This window comes from Phyllostomus hastatus, unplaced genomic scaffold (assembly GCF_019186645.2).
Source record: "Phyllostomus hastatus isolate PE091 unplaced genomic scaffold, TTU_PhHast_1.1 phas_contig_17, whole genome shotgun sequence".
Lineage (NCBI taxonomy): Eukaryota > Metazoa > Chordata > Mammalia > Chiroptera > Phyllostomidae > Phyllostomus > Phyllostomus hastatus.
The window spans coordinates 23450945-23464783 of record NW_025333664.1 but is presented as its reverse complement, the minus strand read 5'-3'; the positions used below and the strand labels follow the sequence as shown (position 1 = coordinate 23464783).

The 13839-nt window shown below is 49.1% G+C and overlaps 1 protein-coding gene across 1 annotated transcript in view; it reads right to left on the bottom strand.

The window, feature by feature from the left end:
- TGM6 (transglutaminase 6) overlaps positions 1–7306 on the bottom strand; it is a 31091-nt gene extending 23785 nt beyond the window's left edge. The window contains exon 1 of the mRNA XM_045833378.1: positions 7223–7306. Within this exon, the coding sequence (XP_045689334.1) occupies positions 7223–7229 (7 nt within the window). The 5' untranslated portion in view covers positions 7230–7306. The remainder of the gene's footprint in view (positions 1–7222) is intronic.
- Between the last annotated feature and the right edge of the window lie 6533 nt (positions 7307–13839).

Sequence of the window (13839 nt, the reverse complement as noted above, 5' to 3'; positions counted from 1 at the left end):
GACGGCTGCTGTTGTGAGCCTCGAGGTGCTGGGTGGTTTGCTTCACAGCAGTAGAGACCCGACACATGGAGGGAGCCCAAGAGCAACCGGGGTGGAATTTTCCAACAAGCCCAGTGGAGTCAGAACTCAAAGGTGGATTTAATTTGATTTAAGTAGTATCAGTCAATGTGACACATCTTCCTCATCCAAGTCTGGGCTGTTGATTCACACGTGCTGAACTTTTTAACGTGAAACTGGTGCCTGCATAAATCTTTAGGACTCTTCTTCAGTAATAACAGTCTGCTTGCAACATTTAAACTCAGACTTGGAGGCTGGGTAAGGCTGTCCCAGGTAATGTGAAAGCCACCCCACCCCCGACCATGACAATAAGAATAAAAAGATTAATCGCCAGCATACTAATACTTCCTATGAGTCAGACAATATCCTCTGATGTGGGTGCCTTTATTCAAGGAACATCTTAGGAGGAAAAGAATGGGGTCCCTAAACTCTTGCCTTTTGAGGTTCACTATTATTAGAAGTTTTTTGATAAAATGAGGTGGTCTTGATGGAGGTTTGCTGCTGTCATCATTCAAGTTTACATCTTCCCTCTGACCTCTCCTTGGAAATTCAAACAATGTATTCAACTATCTACCCAAAATCTCCATTTGGTGGTCTTCTAGGCAAATCTAACCTAACACGCTAAACTCTGGATTTCTTGCCTGCTCCACCCCCAAGTCTCAGCTCCTCCCATCTTGGTGGGTGGCATCCCGGCTGTTCTGGGGCCCAGGGACAAACCAAGAAACCTTCTTTGATTCTCCTTTGCTCTCACAGTCCTTGTCTAATCCATCACCAAGCTGACATGGCACCACCTCCAAAACCTGCCCCGGATCCATCCCATGTCTCTGTTTCCACTGCTGCCCTAGACCAAGGCGCTGACATCTGTCTTATCTAGACGGTAAAGGCCTTCTAACTGCTCTCCGCTTGTGAGGAGCAGGCTGCTGCTAGTCCCCATACCCAGGCCCGAGATTCTTGGAAAAGGCTAGTTCTGGCTAGCCTGGCATCACGATTTGTGGCTAATGACCGAACACACAAATAGGAACGTACACAGCTGACACATGCATCCCAAGCTTGGGAGCCCCAACGGCCACCTCTGTGGTTGGTGAGCCGGAACTGCACAGGACCCCGGGTCAGCAGTGCCCCTTGAGGCAGGGGACTTCTTCATTGGCTTGCTAATCGTCACATTTGAGAGTAGGGCTGAAACCTTCCCATCGAGTTCTTGGGCAGGAACAGATTTCTCAAGTCTCAGAACTGTGATTTCAGGTGGCCTCTGTTTAGTCTGAAAACACAGGCAGGAGTACCACTTACCTTGTACATACGGTTGGCTAATCTAATAATAGCAGCAGGGCTGGAAGGACCATTAGAATCCCAGGTCTCTATTTTATTGACAGAAACTAAGACCCAGTCTGGGGGAAAAGGGACTTTTCTTCTTTTTTTTTTTAAGGTTTTATTTATTTTATTTTTAGACAGAGGGGAAGGGAGGAAGAAAGAGACAGAGAGAAACATCAACATGTGGTGCTTCTTGTGAGCCTCCTACTGGGAACCTGGCCTGCAACCCAGGCATGTGCCTCGACTGGGAAATGAACCAGTGACCCTTATGGTTTGCAGGCCAGTGCTCAATCCACTGAGCCACACCAGCCAGGACAAGAAAGGGGCTTCTTGTATGAGGGCATGTTGGAACTGAAACTGACAAAGATAAGCCACCACCTATGTTGGGACAGGCAGGAACAGAATGCAATCTTCCTTCCTTCCTTCCTCCCTTCCTCCCTCCCTCCCTTCCTTCCTTCCTTCCTTCTTTCCTTCCTTCCTTCCTCCCTCCCTCCCTCCCTCCCTCTCTCTCCTTCTTTCCTTCCTTCCTTCCTTCCTTCCTTCCTTCCTTCCTCCCTCCCTCCCCACCCTCCCTCCCTCTCCTTCCTTCCTTCCTTCCTTCCTCCCTCCCTCCCTCCCCTCTCCCCTCCCTCCCTCTCTCTCTCTCTCTCTTCCTTCCTTCCTTCCTCCCTCCCCTCCCTCTTTCTCTTTCTTTCTTTCTTTCTTTCTTTCTTTCTTTCTTTCTTTCTTTCTTTCTTTCTTTCTTTCTTTCTTTCTTTCTTTCTTTCTTTCTTTCTTTCTTTCTCCTTTCTTGCATGAGTCAGAAGTATTAGGATATAATTAGCTCAGCACCAGCATACCCCGAGGGCTTACTGTGGGGGTGGGGGGAGTTTACAGGTGTGGAAGTTTCCTGGATCTTGGGCTATGGGTTCATGCCCTCATAATTCCTTCTTGGCTTCCCCTTTCCCTGTCACAGCCCAAACCAGCCCCTACCACCCTCTGGGCATCTGAAGCCTCATCACAGAGGGATCAGAGGGGTGGGATGAGTCAGACCTGCCATTATTATCATTGTACCTATATCTCAAAGACCATCTTCCTTGCAACTTCCTGCCCAGGGTCAAGTTCTCAGTGTATACTTGATAGTGGTTGCAGCTTGCATACCTCTGAGAGGCAGCTCATCCACCACCCAGGTATTTAAAAAGTCCTTCCTTCTGCCAAACCAAGGTCTTTTTCCTTGCTCTATTTGTCCCCATATGTTCCCACTCTGTCCTTCTGTTACTGCCACAGAAGAAACACAACTGTTCCTTTTGCCCCTTGACAAGAACTATTTTGCAGAACTATTACCGAGAAACCCTGACCTGCCACCCCCGCCAGCTCTACACCGGCCTTATCCCAGGAGGTCACTGCTCTGGTCCTTGTGTGACCTGTTGCTCCTTTGGTGATCTTAAGTCATTATGCTCATTGCCATCACACTCCCCATGACCTGGCATTTTGGGGCTGACATACAAACCAGGGTCCTACAGGAGCAAAGCAACTGTTCTGGTGATTACAGCCAATTCTGCCCAAGCCAGCGTCCTTCCCAGCCCCCATGGAGACTGGTGAGCACCAAGGAGGGAAGCTGATGCATAGGGAAGCCCAGGGCCAGGGTCCAGACCCCCTCCTGAAATAAACCCAGTATCACCTCCTCCATGTGCTCAGCTCCAGTTCTGCTCTCTGAGACTATCCGATTGTCCCAAGTCAATCATCAAGGAAGCCCAGTTATAGTTTGTTGTTTATATGTCTCTCTCCTCCCCTGGACTGTAAGCACCCTGAAGGTGAGGCCTGGGTCTCATTCTCTCTGGGTTATTAGAGCCTGGCTCAGGTGGCTCAGGACCCAGGGCATAGTAGATGCTTGGTGAACATCGACCGGGCAAATGAATGAACATCCCTCCCTATCCCTTGGCTGGCATGAGGGTGTGAAAGGGAAGCTGATGCTCACCAGTGTCTGGGCACACCCTCAAGGATCAATGCTCACGCCCCAGCTTCCCCATCCACCCATGATCCCTGACTCTCAAACTGTCACGTTCTGAAACCTGCCCTTTCTTCCTGACTTCCTTGGCTCCTGGAGGTGGGCGGAGTGTGTGGCCTTGAGTCCAGGCAGGCCGATCTGCCGCTGGCTCCTTGTGGGACTCAAGCTAAGCAGCTTCTCTCTGAGCCTCAGTTTTCTTATCTAGGAAATGACCCAGGATTCTTAGGGTTTGGATCATCTGTGTTTTGCCCAGTCAAGTGCCTCTGATTCCCCAGGACTCCTCTCAGTCCCTCCGCACAATCCCTGCCCCCCCTTCAAAGTGTGCTGACTCTGTTGTCACTCAGCTCCTTGGTAGCACCAGGGAAGGGGTGGAAGAGGCAATGTCCCATCTGGGAACACTCTGGTTGACAGTGCACCTGAGGTCTTGAGGGCAGAATAGATGACATGTTGTCAGTTCCTGAGCCCCCACCTTTGGGATATGTGGGGTGAGCTCCCAGCCCTGGGAGCTTCAAGGACCCCAGGCCTAAAGCTGTGCCCATAAGACGCAGGGAGAGAGAGATGCCATAAGGGCATTCTCTCCACTTACTCTGTCACCCCAAAGCCTCTCGACCCCTTCAGCTTTGCTGCCCTCCATCCTGCCTTTCTCCCACCTTCCACTCTGCACAGCAGTTAGGAACCTGATTTCAGAGGCACACACTTGACTTCAAATGCAGACTTTGTCACTTGTTGTCTGTGTGGCCTGAGGCATGTGACCAAACCTCTCTGAACCTCAATCTCCTGGTAAAAATGGGGGCGATGAGAGTAGCTGCCTCCTTGAGTTGTGAGGATTGAACAAAACAATTCATAGAGAGTGCTTAGAGCAACACCGGCACCCATTACGTGCACAGTAAATGTGCGTATTTTTGGTCTTTGCACTAGAACTCCTGGCTGCCACTCATTCCAGTGTTCTGCCAATCACTGCCCTCCTGCATCTTCCACTTACTGGCTGTGTGGCTCTGGATAAGTTAATGCACCTCTCTGAAGTCCAGATTTCCTTCCCTGAAAAGTGGAGACAATAATACCTCCCTCATAGAATTTTGGGGAGGATAAGGTAATGATTATAAAAAGGCTATGAGAAAATGTATCACCTAAATCTGGAAACTCTGAGGGTGAAAAGAGAAGCCACTAATAAACATGCTAGGACCACAGGCTTCAAGCAGGTTGAGTGGGCTCCTTACCTACAAGGCACTTAGCGCAGTGTGGGGTCAGCAGTGACGAGGCCAATAGTTGGGGTTTTTCCATTGTCGCCTCCCCTTTCCCCAAATCTTCCCCCTTCTCTTTGGTTCTCCCCTTCAGATTCTTACACGCACTGTTTTTCTTGGTATTCTTTCCTCTTTACCTCTTGCTTAAGTTACTGATGGGCCCCAGTGGCCTCAGAACATTTTTAGCGCATCCAGTTCAATCCATCCTAGTACATTCCTTTGGAGAAATGGAGGCTCAGCCAAGGGAAGAGACTGTTCCAATTGCCCAGCAGTTGGTATGTCATGTCCCCTGCTCAAGAGTCATGAGACCCACAACTGGTAGTTTGGCATTCAAGCTCCCAGCCCACAATCCCTGCCAACCTCATCTTCTCTCCAGCTCAACTTGCTCAGCTGCCCCCAGAGGTCAGCCCAAGAAAGTATCCTACGGCTGGAGGGAAGGGTCCATGTGCAGAAGATTGCCTCCCACCCCCAGCCTTAGCTCACTCCTGCTGTTCCTCCTCCTGCCCTTAGAAACACGGAAGAGCTGATGACGCGCTCCTCCGCAGATCTCTGTCCCAGCCCCAGCTGGACCAAACCCAGGAAGCTTTGCTGAGGCCAGCAGCATCTCCCAGACTCTGGACTTCACGTAACTGGTTTTTAATGGGCCCCATTATGATCCCATCCTTAGTGTGCATCATGGGCACCTGACCTTCACAGCTAAATGATTAACTGGGGAAGTTGCCTGGGGCCATGGCCCAGCCTCCCTTTTCTTCCTGGTCCTGTTGGAAGCTGCTGGCCTCTCTCTCATCAGTAGGCAGTGACCCATCAACTCCAACCAGAGCCACCCTTGCAAAGAGGATTCTTTTTTTTAAATGCTCACTCAAAAATATGTTACTACTACTTTTAGAGACAAAGGAAGGAAGGGGAGGAGAGAGAGAGAGAGAGAAATGTGAGAGAGAAACATGGATCCATTGCCTCCCATTTGTTCCCTGAAGGGGGATCAAATCCACAACCTAGGTACCGGCCCTGACGGAAATCAAACCTGCAACTTTTTGGTGTATGGGATGAAGCTCCGACCAACTGAGCCACCTGGCCAGGGTGAGAGTATCCTTGATTCTTAGAATTCCTGAGCCAAAAGATTATTATAAATCAACAACAGCAAAAGAGTCTCATTTCAATGACTATCACTGATCAAGTGGTAGGGACTGCTTGAGCTATGTCGAGGAGAATTCTGGGCCATATCCAGGCCCCGAAGGGAAGAGCTCTGGGGTCAACTAGTGATGTCTGCATGGACAGTGTGAGGGAGGGGGAGAGGAAAAGCAGCACGCAGGCCATACAGTTTTCCTCCCGGATCTGGTGTCTGTCATCCATGCACAGACAGCACAGTAGGCTTGGTCTACTGCTCTGAGAGGGAGGTCCCCAAGTGGCCTGATGTTTTGCAAATGGAGAAATTGAGGTTCAGAGACAGGAATTGTCACCCGGCAAATTAGTAACAGACCTGACATTGGAATACCCATCACTGACTTTTCTCCTAGAAGGATCCTTTCTCAGCAATTAAACTTGGTCAAGTTTAAGGCTCATAGGGAAGAGGACTTCTAGGTGAGCCCCGAAAAACAGATCCTGAAAGAAACAAAGCTAGTCCCCTGTAAACCAGGGCTAATAGCGAGAAGCCACACCAGCTCTCGAAACTGTAGTGCGGGGGGTGGGGTGAGCTGGGTGGTGAGGCCTGGTCCTCAGGAAGCAGACCCATCCCAAGAGCCAGAAGGTCCAGGATGTCATTACTGTTTGTAACTGCCAGGGGACATTCAGAAGAGAATGTTCAAATATGACAAGGAAATTAAAAGATCTGTCTTTGAAAGTCAAAATATAAACAAGAGTTGACTCACATAATTGTCAAATGATACTGAACAATTGAAAACAGGAAGCATAGAATTAGAAACACCCTCTGAAGACCTGGGCCCAGCTCCTACCTCAGAGGTGGTATGAAATCTGTAATTGTTAACTAACGAAGTCCCCATGGTGGGAGGGGAATTTGCCCCTCACTATACTGGGGCATTGGGGGGGGCACATTTTCTTAAGTGTACTGTCTACAAGGCCCCAGACTTGGTCCATTCATTCCTCACAGCAGGCCTGTGAGGTGATTTGCGTTATAATCCCCATTTTGCAGAAGAGAAAATGGAGGTGCCAAGGGCAAGTTCTCTTGAGAGTTCAGGGTCACAAAGCTCTTTTTGCTTCACACAGCACTGCTCTTGCCCTTGAGTCCTTGGGGCGGGAATTAGAAAAGGATGCAGCTCATGGGGCCTCTTTCGTCTCCACAGACAGCCTACAATCCCCAGCTCTGCCCAGAAATGTTTCTGATCCATGTCATGTACACAGGGTGTGCAAATATTTTGGTTCTCTCCCCTTTCTTCTCTCCGACTCCTCCAGCCCAGCAAGGCGTGTGCTGAGGACCTGGCTCCAGACCAAGAAAGGCTCTGCCACAGACTTCTGGGTGGTCTGGGGTCGGCCCTTTCTGCCTCTGGGCCTCCATGTTCTCATGAACGTGAGGGAACAGCTCGGGGATCATGCAGCTCTACAGTCCTAACAATGATCAAAGTCTCATTCGGCACTCACCCCCTTTGCCGAGGCCCCCCGGGCCCTGCCCACTCACCAGCCATGCCAGGGCCAGCTCGACGCCTTGCTTCCTCTGCTCAGCGATGTGTGGACTGTCAGGGCGGCGTGTCGCAGCTGCCAGCAGACCAAGGTTTACAAGGCAGATCTTGGAACACTCCTAAGAAGACAGAATTCAAGAGGAGGTGTGGTCCTTTTCACACCAACAGCAACACCTATGATACACCTAGTCACCCAATAATTGCCCTGGTTTGTACCTCGAAAGTGTCCAGGGTAGGAGTGGCTTCAGCCAAGGGGCCTTCCAAATTCTCTATGGGAGAAACTGAGGCCCAGAAAGACCAGAAGCTGGGCAAGGAACAGAGGAGGAAGAAAAGGGAAGTAGGACGGAACTAGGTTTACGGTCAGCCTTTTTTCACTCCTCATGATGGCCCTCAGATGAGGGGACCCTAAAGGTACATGGTTACAAGATGCAGAGCTGGGACTAGGACCAGTCACATGGCACTCAGCCTGGGGCTGTCTTCCCCTTGGGTGAGGTGAGAGAGTTCCAGTGACCACCGCTCTTCTCTCTTCTGTGTGGGCTCCAGAGGCCTCTGGAGGGGCAAAGGCCCACGTTCTTCTCGCAGGGACACGTCCCCATAATGCCACAGCCTGACGAGCACCTGCCACACCCACCAGCAGGCTCAGCCTTCATGGAGGAGCTCTGAGCATCAGAGGGACAAACTTTGGACCCACACAGATCTGGACATGAAGACCAGCTCCTACCCCTGGTCACCTGTGACTCCAGCTAGGTCTGTGGTCCTCCCGGGGGCTTAGTAAATAATGGCAGGGGCCTCTCTTTATGGGCATAATGTGGGTGATTGGGATAACTCAAGGACATGGCTTAGGGAACCTGGCTTGCCTGTCCCTCCTCTCTGTACTTGGGGAGTGGACCATTTCTGATCTTATCTGTCTGCCTGGGTTAGACCTACCCTGGAAATTGGGAGGAGACCCTCGGTTGGACTTTTTCAGGGCCTCCCTGTGACAACCCAACTGCCAGGAGTGATGTCAACGTAGGCTCTTGCGGGGAGGTGACTGGGAATAAGAGAAGAATGGTTCTCTGGTTCAAGGGTGAAGCCCCAGGTACCCCGTGACCTTGACTGAGCAAGACCTCTCTCTTCGCAGAACCCGGCTTGGCCACCTGTAGACTAGAGGGACTGAACGAAAGTATTCTTAAGGGCCATTCTAGCTCAGTGCCTGAGATTCCAGGGTTCAGAGACTCTGGCCTTCAAAGCTTCTAAAGTCTTAGAGCAATGAAATAGAATGTTATTTTCATGGGAGCTGGGAGGCAAGTTTCTCTTTGTTGGGAAGGGCCTCAAGGGGATGTCCTGGGCCTTCGGAAGCTGGGCTGGGCTGGCCAGGAAAGGGGAAGTGGGAGGGGACGGACAGGAGGGGCGGGCGGTGGTCTGTGTGCTGGTGGCCTCTAGGAGCACCCAAGCTTTCAGGAAAGTGCATAAAACCCCCAAAGTGTTTGATGTGGTTGGATTTCCTATAGAAAGTGGTGAAAGGGCTGAGCTGAGCTGTCAGTGCGATGCAGGGCAAACACCTCTAATGGACAGACCCGAGCACTCCCCAAGCTGCTTTTCTGCCTGTGCAGGGTCAGGCTCCTCCCCGCTAATGCCAGTTTATTCAAGGACCTTTAATCTTCCCCTTTGGATTTGCCTGAACTGGGGCTCCCAGAACACGAGCCATTCAAAAGCACTCCCCGCCCACCCCTTTCTCCCTACCCACCCTGCAACAACCCAAACAGCAATTCACACTCAGCTTTGGGGGAGAGCCGTGCAGCCTGGCTGCAGAGCCTTGGGGTGACAGCCAGGAAAGTGGGCTCTGTTATCTCTGGGCCAGACTGGCTGTGTTACCCTGGGCAAGTCAGCCACCTTCTCTGGGCCTTGGATCCCTCATCTGTGAAATAAGGGTGTGGGTTGAATCTTAACCATTCCCAACATTCTCTGCTTCTAAAACAATCAGGCTAGAGATGGCAGACAGGATCCAAAGACCAGATCAGTATACCCCACTGCCACTGGGACCGATGCCTGGCAGACGGTGGGTGCTTCGCAAATTAAAATCCAAGCCTGTGGAATAGACAGATGCTTTAAAGATAGTTTAATTGTTTTTCAGATTGTAGAGATAATACATGCTTGTGAAGAAAAGCCAAGCAACACAGATAAAGCATATACACATATTTAAATCAATTAACACAACAAATCCTTTCTTGTAGAGAGAAGAGGATTTGTAACTTGACCTTTTCCCTAAACACCTATAGTGCGAATATTGTTCTGCTTCAGATCACAGAGCACGGACAGGCTCTGTCATCCTTGGGGTCATCTTGTGTGGATTTAGATGATTTGGCTAACCCTTCTCAAATCAGTGGGAAGGTAGGTTGCTTCCAGTTTTGTCCTTATAAAGAAATGTAAGGCTGTTTTTACAGGTACTTCCGGGAACTTCCCCTTTCGGGCTCCTCCACGGAAGATCTCCCGTGGGCTTCAGACTTCTCCCTCCTCCCACTTGCTCCCAGCACCCACCCCAGCACGGTGGGGAGGAGGCCATGCTGAAGTGCCCTGCCCTTCTGTGGGCGAATCCAGAAAGAATAGGGGCAGTGGAGGAGGGGCGGGGCCTTCTCCAGGGGCAAACAGTGGAGGCCTGGACAGGGTGCTTGCCCTTCCAGTGGGTAATGGACTGCTCACATGCCTAGGACCAGCAAAATGTGGGTGCCAAAAACGAGTAAAAAATTTACAATAAAAGCAAATCAATGATCACCTTGAGGAAAAATAAGAACTGTGTAGGGTTGGTTGAATTTCAAATTTACTCCTGTTCAGTTTTAGGGACTGGGGGGGCACTGTGTCAGGACTTGGGGCCTCTGCCCCGCAGTGTCAGGGGCAGGGCTGTGAACTGTGAGTGTGAGGTCCACAGACCAGCAGTGTCCGCATCTGCAGGTGCTGGTTATGAATACAGATTCCTGGGACCATGGCAGACCCCTGGACCGAAGTCCTCATCTTAACAGCCCCTCAAGTGAATCCAATGCACGTTAACGTTTGAGAAGCTCTATCCAGGGCAGCTGTTCCTAAAGGGAGGTCCCGTCCTTACTGCTCTTAAGGAATCTGTGAGGTCAAAATTATTTTCATAACATTCTTCAGGTTTTTTGTGCAGAGGCCTATTTCAATTCATTCTCTCATGAGTGTACACTAGAGTCTTTCAGAGGCTACATGATATGTGATGTTGCAAAAATTTAATGTAAAAGCAGATATGAGAATACAGCTGTGTTTCTAGTAAGCCTTCTATATAGTTGGTGATATTTGTTTTTAAAAAATAAAACAATGTCACTCTTATTAAGATTATGTTTAGTTTTGGAAAATATAGCTATATTTTTCGTAAATACACATTACTTGTGTTAAGAGGCAGTGAATTTGTTTGTTTTTAAGTGAGTTAATGAGCAACATGTTTGTAAATTAACAGTGTTAATTTCCAAACTGGTAAATATTCATAGATATAACCCCTGTAAGTTAGCACTGTCTGGAATCTTGATAATTTTGACGAGGATAAAGGGGTCACTAGACCACACTGTCTGAGAACTGCTGGTCTGGAATATGCTTGCCCTTTAGAATTCTAGTTCTGTCCCTCAAAAGAAAATCATAAGCTGAAAATCACAGGAGAAAGGCCTGGGGCCATGGCCAAGTAAAATGAGTCATGGGCCAGAAGAATGCAGGGGCACAGGGAAGCCGCAGGCTTACCACCTATGGGCGAATCCCACGGCCTGAGCCGCCAGCAGACATGCGTGTGCTTAGGCTGGGAGTCACTCACATTGTCTTGGAAATTCATCCTCATGGGACAGTGAGTCAGAAGGACCATCCGGAGCTGGAGCTGGACGGGTCTGGTGGCAGGCTGTCTCTTCCCTTCTCTGGGTCTCGTCAACCGGGCTGTAAAACGGATGGTGCTGCTTCCCTCCACCCCTGGGCGAAGTCACAGGGCAACTAATAAAAGACTGTGAAGCTCTAAGTCATCTCCACATCACCTCATACTCAGAAAAATAGCTGCAGGAACACAGACAGTCGGGGTTCAAACCCTGGGAGGGAGGTGTCCCAGCCAGAAGGCACTTCTCCCCTGTCAGCAAACCTTGTCTTTGCCCACTGTCTGCAGCGGTGGGCCAAGCCGGCAGGTTAGGGTTGGCCTCCCCCGTCCCCAGTGTCCAGGTGTTGCCTCAAGCATCCATCTGCCCATGTATCCGACATCACCAGGATCTAGAGGCTGCAGTGAAACTTACAGCATTCCGAGATTACGGTACTCTCGCTTTGGGTGTTGACGGTCCACTCCTCTACTTGCACATTCATTCTTCATTCATTCGCTCCTTCCAAAACTCATTCAGCAAGTATTTCTTTATGCCCACTAAAGGGCAAACCACTGTGGACCATACAGAGACAACAGTCCTTATGGCACTTTTTCTGTCCGTGTGTAGACATGGTGGGAGAGCAAAATTGTGCCTCTCCAAAATGTGCCACCTTGGCAAGTTGATTATTTTGAGTTATAAAGTTACTTGAGAAACAGCCAGTGCAAGAAGGACCCCTGACCCTCCCCTCTGTCTCCCTGAAAGCCGGAAATAAGTCTCCCATGCGAAAGGTGTCCTCTTTGCGCCGGCAGGCAGAGACATCTTTATCACTGGGGAGAGGAAATTCGGGCCAAGAAGGCTGTGTAAATAACTGCTTAGTTTCTTCACGGAATAGTACCCAAGCCTGAGTTTTATTTTGTCTTGTCAGTTCTTCACAGATTTATTGTTTCTTTGTTTAAACGAGTAAAAGCTGCCTGCTTTGCTTATTTCTCTAGGCCCCCTGTCTAGGAGACCTCCATGCATATGAAATTAAACTCGATTTTCTGCTGTTAATCTGGGTCATGTCAATTTAATTCTTAAACCAGTCAGAAGAACCAAGATGCGTAGAAAGAGAATTATTTCCTCCCTGATAATAAAATCCGATTCGAGACCCTTCCCCTGGTTTATACTGGTTCACTTATTCTGTAATGGGGATAGCATTTTTGAAGTATTTCCAGCCATGTTTCCTGTAAATTACGTTGCCTTGGGACTCCCCGCCCACCGAAGCGCAGGGTGTCAGTGCTTCTGAAGGACTGAGACCTAATCACAGGATTATAGAACGCTTCCCCTCCCTCACACCTTACCGCCACGTCAGTCACTAAAGGCCTATTTACTAAAGTTCCTTTTACCCAGCCCAGCTTTCAACAAAAAGTGAAAACACATAGTAAAAGTCAAAGTCACAGTTTGAGGAGACAGAGAAAACCTCAGAACCTGATTCAGATATAGCAGGCATGTTGGAATGATCAGACTGGGAATTTAAATGAACTGTGATTAGTATGTTAAGAGCTCTTGTGGGAATAGTAGACAACAAGTAGAACCAGATAGGTAATGTAAGTGAAGGGATGGAAATGCAAGGAGTGAGTCAACAAGAAATGGTAGAAATGCTGTAACAGGAATGAAGAATGCCTTTGATGGGCTCATTAGCAGACTGGACAAGGCTAAGAAAAGAATCAGTGAGCTCAAGGATATTTCAATAGACACTTCTGGGCAGAGGGAACATGGCATATAACTAGCAGATGTGAGAAGAACGACTTCCAATCTGGAAATGGAGAAAACCAGACAGTGATGAAAACCAACTCGATAGTTACTGCCCAATCCCCCGAAGGCTTCAGAACTGACAGCACCAGACCTCCATGTTACTGGAGGTTGTGGGGAGGGGATTACAGGACAACTAGAATAGTTTATACTGTCCCGCTTTGCAGGACAACGCCCAACCAATGGACCTACAGCAGTCAAGGCCAACGTGTTTTGTTTTTGAAATAGTAATAAGTAAATGAAGCAAACGTGAAGCCTAGATTTTAAGTCGTTAATGCCAGGGGGAACAAAACGCTGTGCAGGAGGAGAAAGAGAGGTGTGGTTCAGTTGCACGGAGCTTTAGTTATGTGAGCACCACGTAACAATCTGAGAGAAGCTATGGCGCAGTCAGCTGGGAGGACGAAGCTGGGGAGGCCGCACTTGGGTGGTGGTGGTGGGAATTAAGAGGACTTAACATTCATTTTCCTCGGTGGGAAGTTGCTGGACAGTTGTCACTGTACTTCTGAAAAATATTAATAAAGTAGAGGTTATATTAACCAAGGATGTTATTTGCAGACATGAATACACATTTTAAAAACATCAGCTAACATGAAAGTGTGTTCATTTTGTAAGGCTGCATAATAAATTACCACAGGTGATGGCTTAAAACAACACCCATGGAAAACAGTTTGGAGGCTCCTTGAAAAGTTAAAGATAAACTCACCTTGTGACCCTGCGAGTCCCCTCCTAGCCATACATTTGAAAGAATTGAAAGCAGGCCCTCAAATGAGTGCATGTAACCCCGTTGGTGGCAGCTTGGCTCACAGTGGTAGAAAGGGGGAAACGACCCAGGTGGGCACCAAGGGATGACTGTGTGAACAGACTGCGAGATATGTACGCAATGGAATATTATTTGGCTATAAAAAGGAGCAAAGCACTGATGCAGGCTGTGTATGAATAAATCATAACGCTAAGTGAAAGAAGCCAGACAAACAAAGGTCGCATGCTGTGATACTTGTTTTGTGAGA